At 42.7% G+C, this 21079-nt stretch overlaps 1 protein-coding gene across 6 annotated transcripts in view; it reads left to right on the forward strand.

Moving 5' to 3' along the window:
• The window catches only part of PUS10 (pseudouridine synthase 10), an 88402-nt gene that overhangs the window by 59973 nt on the left and 7350 nt on the right, over positions 1 to 21079 (forward strand). For all 6 annotated transcript variants that reach the window (XM_064277009.1, XM_064277008.1, XM_064277007.1 and 3 more), the window contains 10 exons: positions 1705 to 1816; positions 3886 to 3947; positions 4242 to 4287; positions 6781 to 6845; positions 8658 to 8743; positions 9798 to 9923; positions 15505 to 15561; positions 16372 to 16448; positions 16543 to 16598; positions 18300 to 18417. In XM_064277009.1, coding sequence (XP_064133079.1) covers positions 1705 to 1816; positions 3886 to 3947; positions 4242 to 4287; positions 6781 to 6845; positions 8658 to 8743; positions 9798 to 9923; positions 15505 to 15561; positions 16372 to 16448; positions 16543 to 16598; positions 18300 to 18417 — 805 coding nt within the window. The remainder of the gene's footprint in view (positions 1 to 1704; positions 1817 to 3885; positions 3948 to 4241; positions 4288 to 6780; positions 6846 to 8657; positions 8744 to 9797; positions 9924 to 15504; positions 15562 to 16371; positions 16449 to 16542; positions 16599 to 18299; positions 18418 to 21079) is intronic.

The following is a 21079-nucleotide window of genomic DNA, read 5'->3' on the forward strand; positions in this document are numbered from 1 at the left end:
GTATTACATTGAAAAAGCTTTCAGCCACATTTCAGCTTTCAGGGTTATTAATCTGGCATCTCAAGTGTTTACCTTTGATATAAGGGTAAAACATCTGTTAACCCTCTCCCTTGTCTCCTTAATCTGGAAGGAAAAAACTACCCCTTTAACTGGACTTTTCAACTGGGATGCTGTTTGTGTGCAAATAACATTAACTAAAAGACTGAGAGAGTCTTTTATCACACCTAAAATGTTTCTGATATTCAGAGAATTAGGACCAGTTTATAAAGCTCACAGGCTTAGTGTCTGAATAAATCCTTGAATGTAGAGAAGTAATTGGATTATTTGTCAGATTCAGGGTTTATCTGGAGATTTCATTGTTGAGCCAAAATCCCAAAGCATGTGAAAGCACTCTGCCTGGCGTAACTAGTTACGTTCTCAGCTGGATGTAGAATGGGTAGATCAACTGTTTCTTAATTTGTATTTTTAGAAGAACAGTGGTCTTTATATCCTTTTTTTTTTAAGATCAATTAAATTCAGCCACTAGCTAACTTACTTCCTGTTTTCTACCTGCAGTTAGCAGCGTCTTTCCCTCTTGCAGAGTGAAATGGCAACAGACACCACCTGTACATGGTCATTTCTGTTGGTGGAAATGGGTCATTTAGGGGATGATTCACAAGTTAGCCCTAAGATCACTTTTATTCAAAGCAGCTGTATGGCTAGTTGAATCTTTAATTATGGGATCATGTGGGCTTGTCAGTTAGTGATATCACACCGTTCCCAGTAGAGTAGAACAGTTTCAGTAAATACCACACTGTGTTTTTCTTTCCTCTTACCTCAGTTCCTTTCTATCACCAGTTTTAGGTTATGAACTAAAAGATAGAAGTCATAATGGGGACTTGACAAAACCTATTTATTGGCTCATGAGTATATTTGGAGGAATGTCAGACTTTTATTCAGACATTAATATTACATTGATGAGCATATCATACCATTGATACTGTAAGATGTAGTGCGTCTTCTTCAGTAGTAAAGGAAAAAAAAAGTATAACTTTTACGTTTCTTTCCCAGAAGTGAGCCCCATTTTCAGCGAGAGTAGATGCAAGTGTCTTTAGCCTGGATGACTTTAGTGTAATGCGCAGTCGTGCAGTTTCTGAGCAGTAAACCCGTTGTCATCCAGTTGATTCCTGCTCTTGGTGACCCCACATGCTAGGGTTCTCAGTGGCTGATTTTTCGGAAGCAGATTGCTATAGGCCTTTCTTCGTAGGCACCACTGGGTGGATTCAAACTCCAGCCTTTAGCCTAGTAGCTGAGCATGTTAATTGTTTGCACCACCCAGGGACTCCAAGCGTTGAACAGGTCCCTGTATTCCAGCTTTCTGGCTTTTGATGTATAAATCCTGGATTCTGGCAGCTCTGGCTCAGAAAAACTCCTTAGTGTGCTTTTGTCTTTGAGTCTTTACAAGCCGTGTTACGTATCTTCTGTCTTTGAGTCTTTATAAGCCTTGTACCTCCGCCTTTAAAAAGTATCTCCTTGGTGTTACTAGAATATAAGATCCACAAGGTGAGGAATTTTTGTTTTGTTCTCTGCTTTGTCTCTAATGCATAAAATGGTGTCTGGCACATAATTGACACTCAATAAAGATCTTTTAATAATTGTAAATTTTTGCCTTTAATAGAAAAAGTGAAGTTTTCATGTCAGTGAATTAATTTTTATGTTATTCAGAAAGCAGAGTCTGTCGCTGGGAAGAAATGACATAGTTCAGCTAAAAGAAGCCTACAAGTGGATAACTCACCCCTTGTTTTCAGAGGAACTGGGCGTTCCCATTGATGGCAAGGTATTGGAGCGTCGGCACCGTCGACTTTGTTCTCTGTTTCACTGGTTTTACTTCATCTGGCTGAGTTTTGGGTAGCGTAAGGAATCATCTCTTTAAATTGTCCAGTGAAGAATTTTTAAACTTCTTAAATGTTGATCTCTTAACAGTCTTAAATTGAGGTTAAAGACTTTATTTTTTTCCCCCATGGCTTTTCTGTAACCTAAGACCCTTATGAGTGTTAAGAGGTAAAGTGTCCACTAATTGACCTGAAAAGGTTAGAAATGAATCTTTGCTTTCAATGTATTTATCATGTAATTGGAAAAACATATTTACAGATAGAAAGCAATATATAAATAACTGAGTGAGTGTAGGGACAACTCTAGACTGTTCAATTTTGGTTTACCTGTGGCTAATCTTGTTTTCGCGTACAATGCAGTGTATGTGGGCTTAGTCGGTTACTGCCTTGTGGGTATCTCAGGTCCGTCTGTTTCTTTTTGGAGAGGCCATCTCTGAAACCAGAACACTCAGCCATCTCTCCTTGTCCAGGGCAGACCTTGCTCAGTCTCTGGAATGGTCTGAGCTCACCATGTTTCCAGATGTGGAAATGGGACATCTCCCAGCTCATCCTAAATTAGATCTTAATAGTATGGCCTCATTACCTCATCGTTTTGCTCAAAGGAAATTCCCCGAATATTGGACACCCCTATTCAAGTAGAATCACCAAATCATCTTCCAAGGCTAAATAGACAGACTTTTTTTTAAAAAAAAAAAAAAAAACCATCCTGAATTACGTAACTCTGTTTGTAAGAATAGACTCTAACTGTTCTTTCAACAGAATACTGAGAGAGTAGAGAATAAAACCACTTCACAGAAAGCATGAAAAGGAAATGAGATAATGAAAGTACTTTGGAAATTAGAGAAATCATTGATGCAAAGTATTTTTACCTCAGATTTCAGTTTTGAAGCACAAATGATTTTACATGTTGAATTCATGAGAACAGAAAATAGAAAAAAGATACAAAAATGTTCTAATAAATTCAAGTTGAATAAAGTTTTCTTGAGTAAAAGAAATGTTGTTCATTTCAGTTTTATTTTGTAGATTAGCACAGGAAGCAGAGAACATGACTTCACTGTTGTGATTCTAGTGTATGGCTTTGGATGATTCAGTCCACTCGGTGAATACAGAATTCAGTAAACACGGAACTCAATAAAAAAGATAAAAAATTATAATGGGGCATGACATTTACATCTTTTTCTCAGTGTGGAACTTTGTATATTCTCAGTGTAGGTAGATGTGTATAGAGTCCGAAATTGTGCCTTTTAGGTGTATAAGGATGTTCATTGTAGCCTTTTTTTTTTTTTAATGCTACAGAAAAACTTTCTACAACATAAATGTTCTCCGGTCTCTAGAGTTGATAAGTTGTCCATGATGTAATGTTAATTGAATAAGGCAGTTTTTCAAAAGCATCTTTAATATCTCAAGAAGCATATACATGTTTATGTTCCTAAGAATGGCTAGAAGAAAGCACCGGACTGTTACTAGTCCTGCCTCAGTGGTGTGGGAAATCTGTATGTAATGCTTTCATAATAAAACAAACAAAAAAATTAGATCTCTCTTTTAAAACTCAAATCCGATAAGAAGTTTGAGCACTTTAAAAGAGAAGCCCCATATGGGATTTTAAGGATATAAATAAGAGTTTTTTGCGTTGTCAAGAATTCTAATTGTAATATTCACCGGGACAGCTCTCTTTCAGTTACTGTCTCCTTCCCAGCCTTTAGATTCTCATTCATCTTCACACCTAACTTATATACATGTACAAAAATCATACAAAACCTGGCCTTTTAAAATTTACTGAATTTTTTTTGGTAGGATCACCGGTGACTGAGATTTAAAAGTTAAAAAAAATAAATAAAAAGAAGCATATTTCTGTTACAGCTGCCCTGTGAACGGGCCCACTTGAGAGCAGTAGTATTTCCAGCTTTCACTCTTTTTCTGAGCCAGTCTTTGAGAGCTAATTTCTATTTCATTCATAAATTGTTAGATGTTGGTTTCCTTTTGCTGATTTTTGAACTGTCTTTATGATTTTTAGAGCTTGTTTGAAGTGAGTGTGGTCTTTGCTCACCCAGAAACACTTGCGGATTGCCACTTCCTGTAAGTTGTCCTTGTCAACACCAACGTCAGTTGTGTGATTTTTCAGTGCTCTTTAGTTCTCTGAAATAGGATTGCTCTCCTTCTAACGAGCCTGTCAGAGCTTGTGTCCTCGTAGGTTTAAAATGTGCGCTCTAACATGAGGGTCTGTGCCGACCAGTGTGGCTCATGTGGGGATTCGTTTTGTCTGCTTCTGATGTCCTGAGTTTAGCAGCCATGTTGTATAAAATGTTCTGAATTATATCCACCCCATAATCAACTCATTAACCTTTTATATTAACTCGAATTTTATTTTAGAGGTGCAATATGCCCAGATTGCTTCAAGCCAGCTAAAAACAAACAGGTATGGGCTCTTTTTACTTCTTATTCTTTAGTGAGTTTTATCTGAGCTGGGTTTTCAAATCAACAACAGAAAGGATATGCCTTAGAAATGTGGCGACTCTATCACACCAAGACTCAGTCTTTAAATATTTCCATTTGCTACGTTTATTTTTACCGTTTTCAATTCTCAACACCTTTGCCCCTGGCGAGGAAGTTATAGCACACAAACACCCTGGTGTTTGTGTTGCTGTCTAGGTTGTTCCCCTGATGTCGTTAAATTTAGAACAAGTGTTTCAGTGTTTCTGTACCCATTCGGAGAAGTTCAACTTTTAGATTTTAATCCCAAAATTATGTCACCTGGGAAAATCCTTGGTAAATACCAGCAGCATTCCAAAGACTTGTCTAATATCCATGTTTTCCAGAAATTTGTGCTTTTAAAATATAATCCAAAGTAAATTATTTAATTTAGGATTATCCTGAATTAACATAATTAATAGAGCCCTTTTAGTGGTGCAATGATTAAGCACTTGGCTGCTAATCGAAAGGTCAGCAGTTCAGACCCACCCACTGGCTCTGAGGGAGAAAAGACCTGTTCCCAGGAAGATTATGGCCTAGAAAACCCTACAGGGCAGTTTTACTCTGTCACATTGGATCGCTATGAGTCAAAAATCGACCCGATGGCACCTAACAACAACAACATTTCAGGTTACATTTACAAAAAGGACATTTATTCATGGTCTTCACATTAACAAGCTGATTGGAATTTTTTTACTTTGTACTTTAGCTCATGTTGCCAGGGTAAACGGCTTGGCACTATATCAGCCAGCTTTTTTGCCTCAGTTACTTAACTAGTTTTGTGCAGAGACCAGGCGTTGCTACATGCTACTCTACAGACATCATTTTATTACTATGGCTGTTAAAAATAATGAGTTTATTGTCAAAGAAACATCTATTGGTCCTTCATCTCCCTTTGAGCAATTGCTGGGCCTTTCAGAACTGGGAGAAAATTGGTTTATAACATTTGCCAAATGCCCTGTGCAGAAATAACTAGAAATGCAGACAGAGCGGAAAGCTGTGCTGTTTTCTCCATCGTGGCACACCTAGGTCTTCACCGTATCTGTTCAGCACCTGGCAGCTAAACGGAGGAAGTTGCTCCAGGTCCTAAAGGACAGGCCTGGAGGTTCCTGCTGCCCCAGGCCCTGCCCAGAAGTCTTTGTGAGCTAAAGGGATCAACGTCTTGGCACAACTGTAGCCCCTATTCGGCCATACTAGTTGGGAAGCTCTGCTCAAGTGACCTATAAGCCATATTTATATTGAAGATCTAGTTTTATTTTTGTTCCTGTTGAGGAAATATATGAGTACCAGCATTAAATAATGGGATAAGGACATTTTTATCTAAGCATCAGAAACTCCAGGCCACTTGGCCAATGGGATTTGTAGAGCCTTAAATGTGGTTTTCTGGCTTCATGGCTTCAAGTGAATTGAATGAACTTTTGAGAGTCTTTCAGGCCCAATTTTTCTGTCATATCAAACAGGCACTTTATTTTCAGTTCTACCCCTAAGGCACCTCGTAGAACTCCCTGGGGCTCCCCAGGAAATGATTTAGAAAATCGTTGCCCTGACTGATGATAAACTGTTGCGAGGCCTACACTGGACCCCTTTTCAGTCTGATGTAATTTCTCATAACAGAAGAAACCATTGCGTTGTATCATGGTATAAAATAAACATGTGCTATAAAAAACCAAAACCAAACCACATGCCGTCAAGTCAATTCCAACAGTGTAGAACTGCCCCATAGGGTTTCCAGGCAGTGGCTGGTGGATTTGAACTGCTCACCTTTTGGTTAGCAGCTGAGCTCTCAGCCACTGTGCCACCAGGGTTTCATATGTATTGTATGTGCCCTAGTTGGTCCCAGCATGTATGTCACGTGGTCTGGCTTGGCTTATTTTAAAGCATGTGAGGTAGGATTGTTGTTGCAGACGCCCTTTTGTTCCGTGTAGTGGGTCTGCTGGGTCTGCCTGTGGCCACCGAGTGACTTTCACTTGCTAGGCACCAGGGCAGCTGGTCAACTCTGTTTTACTGTGCCCTGGCAGCCAATTTCTAAATCGTATAGTGTATCCCCAGAAGCGACGGAAGGAAGAAAATGTAGATGGATCAGTCTCAGTTCCTCTTGAGGCCTGCCTGGGAAAGATACTCAAAGCATCATTTTTGTGTTGGAAGAATGTCTTGTTTTGAGAAGCATGGGACAGGACAGAAGGTGACCTTGGCTCCTAGCTGTACCTGGGGGTCTAGGCGTAGACAAGGTTGATGAGGAGGCTTGTAGAGGCCTACCAGTAGCAGACCTGAAATTATGAATGCTTCTTACATTTTATTTATTCTCTTGAAACTGTTACATACGTCCTCCTTTTAAGTGTGTAAAATAATAAATTTTCTCCCATCATGTTCTGTGTTTCACCTGTGACATTTCCTTGTCTAGGTAATAAAATTTCTTTTCTTTTCATTCTGCCCTCTGCAGTCAGTATTTACTAGAATGGCAGTTATGAAAGCTTTGAATAAGATAAAAGAAGAGGACTTCCGCAAGTAAGTGGAAACTAAGAAATGTGGAATTTTGGAGCAAAGGGAATGCTGGAGACAATCTGGGTTATCTGCAAGACAAGACTGGGTGTATTTCAGGGCCCAGGATTTTCTTCTAGTCGCCACTGTCTCCCTAACCCCTGGCGCAGTGCCTGGCCTATAGTGGTGTTCAGTAAATGCTTATAAAATTAATATTGGAATCTATGAATAATCCAACTTCCTTATCTTTTAGAAGAGGATATTGAGGAGCAAAGAGGGAGGTGACTTGCCCAAGGTTTCAAATGGGTAACAGAGCAAACCTAGAATCAGTGTTGCTGACTCCCCAGCCCTGTCCTGCTCCCATCACACCCTCATTGTGCATTTCCACAGATGGAGGCAGAGCGCAGGAGCGTCCTCACTTGTTAGGATATGCTGAAATTCAGTAAATACAATAAGTCCTATATTTTAATTCTCAGTGCACTCACGTCATTAAATAAAAATGTCTTTGTAGTTATTCCCTCAGAATATGCTTGAATAAATTTAAAATAATGGAATTATGAAGGTTTCATGTATTTTACTAACAGGATTCCAAGTGTGGGACAGTTAAGGCACTCAGCTGCTAAATGAAGTTTGGTGGTTTGAGTCCACCCAGAGGCTCCTCGGAAGAAAGGCCTGAAGACCTACTTCTGAAAAATCAGTTATCGAAAACCCTGGGGGGCACAGTTCTACTCTGACATACACGGGGTCTCCATGGGTTGGAATCAGCTTTTTCTCTTTTTAGTGGTACTGTCTAAAAACGAGTCTCATAACGGAAATATTTTTATTGAATTTTAGAAGGTGAGGACAGTTATTCTATACCAGCAATAGATCTGAGTTTCTAAATGGTTTCTTTGTTAAGACATCTCGGGAAACTGTATGAAATTTTTAAGCTATGCATTAGTGCACATCTATATTTTTTAGTTATTTACGGGTAGACCCTAGTCCAGTTAGTTTAGTGGTCTTGGAAGTTCCCAGATGGTGGGCAGAGAATAAACCATAGCACCACGCTGTCCCACCTGTCTTCAGTTGGCTGGAGTTTCTTTTTTTCTTCTGAGTTTCTTAACTGAAACGGCAGCGCCTGCCACATGCTCCTTTTTCTGGCTCTGTGATCTGATTTCCGAGATCCTAGGGAAACTCTGGTGGCATAGTGGTTAAGAGCTACGGCTGCTAACCAAAATGTCGGCAGTTCAAATCCACCTGGCGCTCCATGGAAACCGTATGGGGCAGTTCTACTCTGTGCTATAGGGTCGCTATGAGTTGGAATCAACTCGACGGCAACGGGTTTGGTTTGGTTTTTTTTGGTTTAGGTGAAAGTGAGAAGGAAAAAGAAAAAAAAATGGCATGCCTTCTCCACAGGTGGGACTTGCTCGTGTGGCCAGTCTCTGCACACCAGCATACTCAGATGACAGAGGGTCATGTCAGCCAGCAGCAAGTGTTTGTGGATAGCAGAGTGGTTAAAGCCTGGACGGGCTTCCACCTCTGATAAATGTTTACCCCCCCACCCCCCCCACCCCCAATCTCAAGGCCGTTGGAAATTATCATCTGGGAAGATGAGTCCTCCCGGACATGAAAGGGAGTAACAGAGCCCTGATTTACTAGGTTGGTGCGCCTGTCGTATGGGGGGAGCAGTAGTCCAGAGTCCTGAAAGACCCTCATTGTTCTGAAACTTCAGCTAGGGAGAAGCTTAGTCCTTGAGAGACCCAAGGGCTGTGTGTGTCAGACAATGCTGATTCATCTCGGTTATGTGATTCAATATCGTGTCTGGAAAATAGCAGCCGTAAAATGTATTTTGTCTTGCAGGCAGTTTCCTTGTCCTCCAAACTCACCAAAGGCTGTTTGCACTGTTCTTGAAATTGAATGTGCTCATGGTGCTGTTTTTGTGGCTGGTAAAATATCTAGTCTAGACTATCCTTCCATGTGAACTTACTCTGCTTTCTGAAAACCTCAACCGACTCCTCCCTGTGTTGTTCTTATTGTTGTTATTAGCTTCTGATTAGTAAACTCTTGGGAGAACTAGAACTGATAACTAAGCTTATTTTAGGTTCTCTAGGCACTCCTTATGACCACTCAGGAGATCTGTAAGTGAAGATGTCCTGCCAAAGGGAAATGACATGTCCCAGGTTTTAGTAGTTTTCATCAGAGATGACCTGTGGAAACGGTAGACACGGAAGCCACAGCTGGTCAGGAGAAAGTCAGCGGAAGGGAGGATGTTTTGTAACCTGAAAGCCAACTTGAAAAAATAGTTTCATTCTCTCCAAAATGACTAAACACTTAGAGCTTCTGCCTGAAAAAAAAAAAAAAAACTTACACTGGCTTTCCCAGGAGGTAATGGAGCAGTCAATATTTGTTTTGAAAATTATTGGTGTTTGGTATGAATAGCTGAAATGAAATTTGCCTTTAGTCTTGACTGTACCACCCTGCCCTGGGGCAGTGACAGCTTTCCTGTCTTAGTTTAGCTTTATGCATAAAGTGGTGAGTCATATTCTGTAGGGTTTTTTTTTTTTTCTTTTTAATTACAACAACTTCAAAATTTCCTGTATTTCAACTCTTTGGCGTACACGATCAGTGATGGTTATTTCATTGAAAGTATTATTTAATAGGTGTGATAGCAGTAGTTGCTTTGTGTTTTTAAGGGTCTTTGGTGCGTTCTGTAATATTATAACTTATTCAGTCAGCCAACCTGATTAACATATTGAGCTTTTCTTTAGAACTCATTTGATGCACCATTCATATCTTGTCTTTAGCCATCTCTTTTACCTTTAAATCTTTTTATTCAATTATCTACAAATCTATGTCTTAGCTCCCTGATTAGATTGTCAGTCAGTTGAGGGCGAGGCCTTGTTTTATATAATAGCAACTAGGAGACTGGCAATCAATAAATAGTTGTTGCTTTTCTTTTTATCTTATCATGTTAATCACACCATTCCCTCTCTTTGGCAGGGAGATATAATAAATACTCCAGGAATCTACCACAAACTCCATGGATAATTGATGGAGAAAGGAAGCTGGAGTCTTCAGTGGAGGAATTAATTTCAGACCATCTGTTGACAGTATTTAAAGCAGAGAGTACGTGTTAAAATATTCATGATTTAAATACATTGGCACCCATGAAGAGATTTCTCGGGGGTGACAAGAAGGTCTTCTGTATTTTGTGAGTAACCCACAAGCCTGAGCTGGTTGACTGGCAGCTTTCCTTGTCCTGTTTCGTGACCTGGGCTGGACTTGGGCCAAGGTGACCAAGCATTTCTTTCCTCTCTCAAGGTGACTGCTCTCTCCTGCGAAATTGAAAACAATTGAAACTACTTTAAATGGATGCACTTCAGCCCTGACCTTGGGACACCTCAGCTTGGGCCTCTTTTTGAGAATATGGGGAAATTAAAACAAGAATTTCTAGCTCAAGGATGACCATTGGCAAATGTCTGGCTTCCGTCTTATCCCAGTGACATGGGATGGATTCAGGCCTAGAGAACATGAACCAACAGCAGACATTTCACAAAGACATAGTGGAATTTGTGTGTGTTCTAATTTCCTAGGCATCAATGAGCTGGATTTGTGCGATGAGTCATGTCCTGTCCAGCTTATGTTTTCCTTATCTCAAAAGGCCTGCCAGGTCAAAGGCAGCATAAAGCCTTGTGGTCTCACCTAGCCTTAAACCCACCCCACTGCTGTCGAGTCGATTCCGACTCATAGCGACCCTATAGGACAGAGTAGAATTGCCCCATAGAGTTTGCCACCTAGCCTTAGACAAGAGGAAAGGGCTAAGATTTCACTCGCAGGAAATCACATTCACATAAGGAGGAGTAGCAGGCAGAGAGTGATGCCATTCTGTAGGATAGATTTACCAGCATAAGTAGGAAGCCTTTTCTGAGGGACCAATTGGACATACATCCTTCCCTCTGAAAAACCCTAAGAGGAGCCTGCTTTGGGAACACCAGGCAGGTGGTCTGGATGAGATATGGCTGTCCCTTCCAGCTCTCTGGGTTGTCAGGAGGAGCCAGAAGCATTTCAGACCACATCCCTTTTATAGGTGGGATCTTTTTTTGGGGGGGAATATACACAGCAAAACATACTCCAAGCCAACCATTTCTACAGGCACAATTCAGTGACACTGATTACATTCTTCAGGTTGTGCACCCAAGCTCACCTTCCTTTTCTCAGCTGTTCCTCCCCCATTAACATAAATATATTGCCCACTAAGGTTCCCATCTAATCTTTCAAGTTGCTGTTGTCGCTTCAATCCCATTTAGATCTTAAAGGAGCATAATGGTCAAGGCAGACATTCTTTACTAGTAAAGCTAAACTACTGTTTGGTTTTAAGAAGACTCCAGGGGAATATTTTTGGTTTAAGTTTTAAAGATTATCTCAGGACAGTAGTTTCAGGGGTTCATCCAGCCCCCATGGCTCCAGAAAGTCTAGAGTCCTTGAGAATTTGAAATTCTGTTCTGTTTTCCAGGGGGGCCCTTTATTTAACGGTCTTTAAGAATTGTTTACTGAATGGAGAAGATAGTAAGTCCAGCCACCTAATATTTTCCCAAAATCTTAGCAGTAAAGACTCTGGGCTATTGCCTGAGGTTTTTTGTACTCAATTTATTATTTACTAACTGGCGAGCTCATAAGACTTTGCCTCTTACATAGAGGGAGCAACTCAATAATTATTTTGATTATGTTATCTTCACAGAGAAATTAGTGCCTGTCCAAGTTATAAAGAAGTGGACATTAGGCTTTCGCACAAAAAGTCATCCTTTTCAAACTCTTTCTGAAACCACCTTTCACCCTTTCTGTTCAAGAAACCTTCAGTTCTGATTGTTTGGACCCCAAGGAAGCCCCTTTACCACTAGGGGTTCTGGAGGGCTCTTGGCAATGTTTTCCCCTCGCAATCTTTCATGAAGGTGATTTGTTGTTGTTTTCCATTTGAGGGAAAAATTGTCCCCAAACTGAAAACAAAGTAACTGTGTGCTCAACATCTGTACTTGTGTGTTGAGGAAATTCACTGAGAGCCACGTGAGACAAAGCAGACCCCTGGGCCTCTTTGCCAACTGGCTGCTTGTCAGGGGATAGGCCTTGCTCTTTGAAATGCCCTATTTGCACAGATCAGTTTGCTAAACTCTGCTTCTCAGATGTACCACTCATTACTTTTAATGAGTGGCTCCATCTGACAACTCTGGGGAGATGGTTCAGACTGCTGCACCCCTATGGTTACAACAATTTTACAGCTCTGTGGGATAACCAGAGCAGCCCAGCTGCTTGCATAAACGTTCCTTCCGCCAGGTGGGATATACAAACCTGGCTCTCAGGCACTTCAGAGTGGCGTGTTCTGTTACCTATTTGATGATGCCCTAGTTATTGAGTAACAAACTTTGACACTTAAGATGGAGATTAATTTGTGTAAGAAATTTTTGCCCAGTACATTTTTACTTCCCTTATCGAGTAAGCCTTTATCATCTGAGTTCCCTGCTGAGAAACTTGGCCAATGGCCAGCCACAGGTTGAAGTCCAAACTACTGAACTTGATATTCAGGCCCTTTGTTATTGGGCCTCTTGCCCATCTTCTAATCCTTGTCTGTCTGTCCCCAGGCCCAAGGAGTACCATAGCCTTGCTCTTGGTTCAGTTTTTGGTTTTGAGATCTCTGTTCCTTTGAGCAGAAGGCTGAAATAACTCACAGGATCAGAAGGCTAAGGGAAGGTAAAATGTGAGTCTAGAAATCCCAAACAAGTTTGAAACATGTATTTCCTGATGCCTAAGGCAGTGGTTCCTCTTCCTTTTTCCTGCTGTTATTCATCATTGTACCCTAATAAAAGTTTTCAGATTTTGTCCCCAAAAGTATTTCTCTCTCTGGGGTTCAAGGATGTTTTCCTTAGTTCTCAAGTTTGAAATGTTTTCCTAAAGGTATAATAAATACCCCTTTTCCCTTAGTCTGGGTTTAGGGCTTCTCTGGCCTTCCCAAGAGCCCAGCTTTCTGCAGCCGTTTCTGGTTGATGGTGTGGGATTTGTGGGAGGAGAGTTTTATGGGCTAACTATGAATTTGAGCCTTCTGGTCTGATTTGGTTTTTGGTTGGGTCTCATTTAGCAGTAATTGGTGGAAATACCTCTCTGTGTCCCATCCATTCCCTCCACTCAGCTGTCTCGGGTCCTGGCTCTGCCACTGTGTAGCCCTCTGGTTCCTGACACTAGGGCTGGTGGAGACATGGGAACGGCAGGTGAGACAACCATAGCTCAGGGGTCTACATCTTACAGCTTCCCAGATGGCATTGTGAATGCTCCATTTAGCAACAGCTGCCTACCCCCTAGGCCCCTGGGGAGCACATACAGCTTGTTCTCGACCACTCGCTTAAGGTTGGCAGTTCAAACACACCCAGTGACACCACAGGAGACAGGCCTGGCAACCTGCTTCTGTAAAGAGCGCAGCCAAGAAAACCCTACAGAGCAGTTCTACTCTGTAGCACTTCGAGTTGCCATGAGTTGGCATCGACTTGACCACAACAGGTTTGGTTTTTTTTGATTACCTGCCCTGGTGGTACAGTGGTTAAGAGCTCTTTTGGTTAGCAGCCGAGCTCTTAACCACTGCGCCACCAGGGTTCCTCTTCACATCTAACCATTCCGAAAAGGAGGGCTGATTGTCAGCACTGTTTTGATGGGACTTTTCAAGCCTCTCATTTTCTGAAATCTACACTGGAGCTTTGCACGTAGAATCTTCCCTGGGAGAAAACAGCTGTCAGGGTGGTCTGCAGCCCTCCCCGTCCCGCCTTTCCCAGCAGTCTTCTTCCTCATCGTGTGCTGTCCAGCGTGGCTGGGATGTTCAGGAGAGGATACAAGCCTTGTGCTCATATTGCAATGGTGCTCTTAGTGCAGGGAGCCCCTACCTCTCCCCTGCTGTCCCTACCCCCGGTTTTATGGTCCGTGTTGTTGCTCTTAGCCTCCATTGAGTCGGCCTCCAACTCGTGGCGACCCCACGTACAGCAGAATGAAACACTGCCCAGTCCCATGCCTTCCTCATGACCAGTTGCAGATCGAAACGTCATGATCCGTAGGGTTTTCATGGGCTGATTTTCAGAAGCAGACCACCAGGCCTTTCTTTCAAGTCTGTCTTAGTCTAGCAGCACCATGGAAACCTGTTCAGCATCACAGCAACACACAAGCCTCCACTGACGGATGGGTGGTGGCTGCGCGTGAGGTGCGTTGGCTGGGGATCGAAGCCAGGTCTCCTGCATGGAAGGCAAGACTTCTACTGCCGAACCATCACTGCATTATAGTCCATAGCCTGTGAGGGTGAAGATGATGTCCGCTGTGTTTGCCTTTGTCTCCCCGGCATCTAGCACAGTGCCTCGCAGGTAGCAGGCAGCCTGTAACTATGTGTTCACTGAGTGGGTAAATCAGGTGTGAACTCAGGTTTTTGCAGCCTTCAGCTTCTATGTTGAGAAACCTTAAACCTTACTGCTCTAATGACTGACCATGCAGTCAGGGTTCCCAGAACAGCCCACCCTTTCCCAGTCCCTGGTCCTGCTTGTCCACATGGGCTGTCTTTGTGGTGAGCAGTATAGCACGGCGGTCAAGAGTGGAGACGGGAGCCAGACTGCCTGCTTCATATCCTGACCCTACCACTCACTGCCTGTGTGACCGTAGGCAAGTTAGTTACCTGGTTCCTGTCTCAGCTCACTCATAAGTAAAATAGGGATAACAATAGTATCTACTTCATTCCAAAAAACCAAACCCAAACCTGTTGCCATTGATTCCAACTCACAGCGACCCTATAGGACAGAGTATGACTGCCCCAGAGGGTTTCCAAGGAGTGCCTGGTGGATTTGAACTGCTGACCTTTTGGTTAACAACTGAGCTCTTTACCACTCTGCCACCAGGGCAGTGTTAGCGTAAATGAAGCCTATAGAAGCTGCCTGCCCTTAGTCATCCTTGCTGTGATGTTAACTGTGGGGTTATCATCAGGCAGCACTTCATCTAAGGAAGTTGCCATGTCACCCTTTCTTTACCATTTTCCCCTTCCAATATCTGCCCCTTTTAGTTTGTGAGGATCCATTTATCTTAGAGCCCACGGTGCCTTTTTTTTTTTTTTTAAAGAATCAGATCTTTTCCCCCTTTCTCTTCCTTTCATAGAGTTCAATTCTTTAACAAATGTTTTTACTTTGTTTTGTTTTTAAATAAGACAACAGAGTTTTTACCATTAGCTTGTGGCCAAATGGGCAACGCGATGCCTCTCAGTGGCACCTTGCCCGTGACTTCTCCATGGGTGGTGGCTTCTCCATGGGTGGTGGCATGGGACGATGGTGAAGGTCTGCCTTTGAGGGCAGAAACACATAGCTCTGCCATTTGATTGTGTGACCTTGAGAAAATTATCTAACCTTTCTGAGGCTCAGCGTTCTTTTATTTAATACCTATTTCCTTAGACTGTAATAAGGACTAAATGAAATAATGCATGCAAAATGTTTAACCTAGTGCCTGGCATATAATAAGCACTCCATAAATGGTAAGTGCTTTATCATTTTCATTACTATTTTTATTAGAGGTTAAGTGGGATGACAGCCATCCTTTGAGGTTCCCTGTAGGTTGTCCAAGACCTTAAATTGGGTTTCTCCCAAAGGTTGGGAGCCAGCTACGATGTCTCTGATTTTTTTTTCCTTTTATCTGCTTTCCGAAGGTTTTAATTTTTCATCCTCTGGAAGAGAAGATGTTGATGTGAGAACATTAGGAAATGGTAAGATGGTCGCAGCATCCCCTGACGAGAACTAACTTTGAGATTACCACTGTTTTCTGACGGCAGGCTTACCGTAACCTCTTAGGCAGAACCAAAGTGGGACAGAGCCCAGAGCTTCTCCAAGTGGGAAGCTTTCTCTGTTATGGAGCCACCTTTATAAATATACAATATGTGTCTTAACAGGACTCATTTCTTCAGAGGCTGTTCTTATTGCATACCCGTAGGTTGTAAGGGTATATCCGTTAATAAGGCAGTGCCTAATTTTTTTCCCAAAGTTTGATTATTAATTGTTCCATTTAGTACCATTTCAGCAGTACCAGTACAGTTTTCAAAATGCTTTTCTTCATTTAAAAAGTGGTTCTGCTCTCTTAACCCTCATTTCTCTCATTTTACGTGTTGCCTTACAACAAAGATGATGAGAGTGAGTCCCAAGTGATTTGAAATGCACAGCCCCTTCCTCTCATGGGATCACAGCATTCCCATTTCACTAGCAGGTTAGGCTGGGAGGATGGACTTCAGCGTGGCTTACCTGGGCATTGCTGTATGTGACAGAAATCAGCTTAATTAGTGGGTGTTTAGTAATTTACACAGAGTTGTTCAACGGAACTTTGGGAAAACAGTTGTTTTCACGTACTGCCTGCACTGCCCTGTCCTTCAGAAAATCCCCTTGATTCTTTTCACACATTCCTCCCTCCCCCAGATGCAGTCCTCTAGGGCCCCACCCGGTTTTCACACCTCCTAACCCTCTTGCATTAGACCAAATGTTAACTCCATCAACACCTTTCTGTTTCATGACGGGTGTGCTGCCAGGAAGGCCCTTTGCAATTGAGCTGGTGAATCCTCATAGAGTACATTTCACTTCACAAGAAATTAAGGAACTTCAGCAGGTAAACCACCTCCATGACATGGAAATTGCCATGTTTTGGCAGCTCTGTAACGGAGCTAGAGTTGCTAATTGTTTTTCTTTTTCTCCTGCCACAGAAAATTAATAACTCGTCTGATAAAATCCAAGTACGGGACTTGCAGCTTGTCACCAGGTAAGGGTAGACTTGCTCGATGTGATTTCACAAGGCAAGTTTTGGTCGCAAGTCATATATCTGATAAGGCACTTATATCCAAAATATATAAAGGACTCTTACAACTCAATGACAAGAAATCAAGTATCTCAGTTAAAAATGGTGTAAGGAGCTCCATTTCTGCAAAGAAGATATATGTGAATAACCAGTGAGGATGAAAAGATGCCCAACATCATTAGCTATTAAAAAAACAAACAACCACTGCCGTCGAGTCGATTCTGACTCATAGTGATGCTATAGGGCAGAGCAGAACTGCCCCATAGAGTTTCCAAGAATGCCTGGTGAATTTGAACTGCCGAACTCTTGGTTAGCAGCTGTAGTGCTTAACCACTACGCCACCAGGGTTTCCCGTTAGCTATTAGGGAAATGCAGATCAAAACCATGGTGAGATCCCACTGCACACCCACTACCCAGTAAAACAAACCCAGTGCCCTCAAGTCTAGGATGGCTATAATAAAAAGGATAGATAATAACAAGTGTTGGCAAGGATGTGTAGGAATTGGAACTCTCACACATTGCTGGTGGGATTGTAAGTGCGGCCACTTTGGAAAACACCTTGGCGTTTTCTCTAAAGGTCAGACAAAGAGTTACTGTGTGACCCAGCAGTTACATCTCTAGACATCTACCAAGAGAAATGAAAACATATTCCTACACAAAAGACTTGTACATGAATGCTGACAGTAGTAGTATTCAAAATAGCCAAAAAGTAGAAGTAACCCAAGTGCTACCAATTGATATATAGATAAACAAAATGTGGTATAGCCCTACAATGGAATATTATTCGGTAGTAAAAAGAAATAAAGTACTGATGATGCATGCTACAACATGAATGAACCTTGAAAACATGAAGTGAAAGAAGCCAGACACCAAACACTGTGTATTGTATGATTCCATTTTACATGAAGCGTCAGAATAGAGAAGTCTGTAGAGACAGAGTCAATCAGTGGCTTAAGTCTAGGGCTGGGAAGATGGGGAATGGGTGTGACTGCTAATGGGTATGGAGTGGAGTTTCTGTTGCGGGTGATGAAGGAATTCTAAAGTTAAATTGTGGTGATGGCAAATTCTAGTCAAAACACCAGACTTAATGGTCTGATTGAGACTGGAGGGACCCCAGAGGTCCTGGTCCCCAGACCTTCTGTCAGCCCAAGACAGGAACCATTCCCAAAGCCAACTCTTCAGACAAGGATTGGGCTAGACTATCAGAGAGAAAATGATACTGGTGAGGAGTGAGCTTCTTGGCTCAAGTAGACACATGAAACTATGTGGGCAGCTCCTGTCTGTAGGGGAGATGAGAAGGCAGAGGGGGACAGGACCTGGCTGAATGGACACGGGAAATACAGGCTGGAGAGGAGGAGTGTGCTGTCTCATTAGGGGGAGAGCAGCTAGGGTCACATAACAAAGTGTGTATAAGTTTTTGTATGAGAAACTGACTTAAATTTAAAGCACAATAAAAAAAAATTTTTTAATTGTGGTTATGGCTGTATAACTCTGTAAACATACTTGAAATCATTGAATACTACAGTTAAAAATGGGTGAATTGTATGGTGTATAAATTATACCTCAGTAGAGCTGTTTTTTATTTTTTTTAAAGGGGAAGTTTTGGGCAAGGCTTGTGTGCATTTTACATATTCAGACAAACTTTCTGTTACTGTTTTTGTTTAGAGAGGCAATAGGACATATGAAAGAAGGTGAAGAAGAGAAGACCAAGACATATAGTGCCTTAATATGGACAAACAAAGCCATACGGAAGGAGGACCTTAGGTTCCTAAATGACATAAAGGTAGTCCAAGTGCTCTCGTCCTTTTTATTTTTCTCCTGGCCCCACAAGAATCTGTTGTCTTCTAGTTCATGTCAGCAAGTCAGAGAGCACAGGCTTTGGGGCTGTGAGACCTGGAATCAAGCCCTGGCCTCACTGTTGGCTCACTGAATGACTGGGTGATTCACGTAACCCATGTGAGAGGCAGTGGTGCTAGGGCCTGAGAGTCTGGCTCCGAAGACAGGTTGCCTCAGTGCAAACCCTGCCTCTGCCTTTCTTAGTTGTGTGACTTCAGGTGAGTTACCTAACCTCTCTAGCTTCAGTTTCTTCAGCGATAGAAGTAGTTAGGGTGATTAAATGAGTTTAACCGTAGAAAGCCCTGAGAACAGTGCCCGGCACACAGAAAAGACTCAGCAATGCTGTTATTGTATTTGGTCATCCGTAAATACATACACAGCGAAACCTGTGAGAGCCGAAACTCTGTGGGACTACTCGTTTTTCCAGGTCTCGAAAGTTTTCTGCCTTTGACAGGGTACAGTCTTACTACTTTTCTGTTGGTTGTTTTAGTGGAAAGTATTTGCATTTTCCTTCTCTGACAGGTTTCCACCTGACACAGGTTCCAGCTTTTGCAGGTTTTACAGCATTAGAACTGATACTAAGATTGAGTTATCAGTAAAATGCAGCGAGACATGCTAAACACCTGTTTCGGCACTCACGAAGTTTTCCTTCATGTGACTGTGTAGTGGCAGAGGGTCTGTGCCCGTTTGCATATTTTCTCCCACCTGCTCCCACCCCTTTCGGTAAAGATACTTAACTTGCAGGTGCAAGGAGCGAGCATAAATGGTTGCGAAGGTACGTGTAGCTATCACAGCTTTGTCTAAACAAGCAGTGATCACTGCCACTTAGGGTTACTCGGATGGCTTTTCTGTGGGTGACCATCACTAGGCAGTTGTTGAGAATGGTGTGGTAGATGAATACTTATTGACATAGGAAAATGTTCCTGGTAAGATTGCAGTCTACTTCTAAGAAAAAATAAAAAACCCCACATATGTGGTCTGTTTGTGTTTCTGAAAATTCAGCACCGTGGGGATAGAAGGTGCAATGCAGGAGTCAATGAAGTGGTTTCCTTTTGTCCAAGCACACCAAAGACACGCATGTGTGTGGGCGCGTGTGCACGTGTGTGTGCACGTGTGTGGGTGCACTTGCGTGTGTGCATGTGTGTGCGCGTGTGGGAGTGTGCACCTGTGTGCACATGTGTGGGTGTGTGCACATATATGTGCGTGTGTGCACGTGTGTGTGGACGTGTATTGTGTGTATGCATGTGTGGGTGTGCGTGCATGTGGGCATGTGTGCGGTGTGTGTGGGCGTGCCTGCACATGGGCGTGTGTGGGCATGCGTTATCTGAGCGGTGTGTTGGAAGCAGCAGCGGGCCTAGTACTTAGCCGGCATTTCCGTCGACCGAGTCCCAGAAATGGCTGGAGTGGAAGGAAGGGAGGGCTAGAGCTGTGGTTACTAGTCCTTGTTTGTCAGTTGCCATTGCCATCCCCTAAAGCGGAGGCCATATCTTTATAGGGTTCCTCGATAGTTCAGCTTTGTCCTTAAATTTTTTGGCCTTGTTGGCTAGAGAAATGTCCAGCCCTATGGAGACAGCATGTCTCATCAGGACAAAGTGCTTCAGAAATCAAAGGATGATAGACTCATAAAATCAATGGAGGTAGATGGGGCCGCCCACTCAGCGCTCTGATGAAAGTGGCCACACCTTCCAACTGCTGTCTTTGTCAGAACTTGCTCTTTGTCTTGGTGGAGAACTTGACAGAAACTTCCCTTTTCTTAGCAGGGCTTCAGGCACTCACTAGTCATGTAAATTAGGAGGGACTTGTTCCCACAAGAGATTAGAGAATTCAGAGGTCTTGTGAACTTGCATTCTGATTATGCCCAATATTTATTTTTAAAACTTGGCATTGGCTGACTTTTTATTTTTTAATGTCTTGTGACATAAAGGAAAATCTCTAATTTGTACTAATTATGAGAAAGATAAGCCTGCACCCCTAAAACATCTGAATTGCGAAAAGACACTGCAGTCTGTTATTCTCCAATGACTGGGCTGGGCTAACAAATACCTGAGAAGGCCTGGTGTATTCTGCACACGTGTTTGTAACTATGACATGGAAACACGGCCCCAAGCAGTGAAGCAGCTAACCCAAAGGTGGGCAATATGAACCCACCAGCCGCTCTGCGGGAGAAAAGACCTGACGATCTGCTCCTTTAAAGATACCAGCCTAGAAAACCCCTGGGGGCAGTTCTGCTCTGTCCTACAGGGTTGCTATGAGTTGAAATCAACTTGATGGCACACAACAAGAAGAAATCATTTCACGTAACCAAACACTAACCCTGTGAATATCAGGTGTGCGTTCTCCCTGAAACATGCCAAATGCCCCATCCATGCCAGGGATGCCAACGGCCTACCTTCTGCAACCCACCATTTCTCAGCCCAGCCTGAAATCCTCAGTGTCACTCTGTTGGGTCAGACAACGAACATTGTCTTCCAGGAGAGCTCTATCCGAGTAAAGGGCAGGGTAGAACTGTGGGATCCCAGTCAGTGTGTTAAATATCAGAGCCAAAGAGACCTTCCAGTGCGGTGGAGTGGCCCTGACTCCTAGCGACCCTATAAGACAGTAGAACTGCC

This window comes from Loxodonta africana, chromosome 26 (genome assembly GCF_030014295.1).
Source record: "Loxodonta africana isolate mLoxAfr1 chromosome 26, mLoxAfr1.hap2, whole genome shotgun sequence".
NCBI lineage: Eukaryota > Metazoa > Chordata > Mammalia > Proboscidea > Elephantidae > Loxodonta > Loxodonta africana.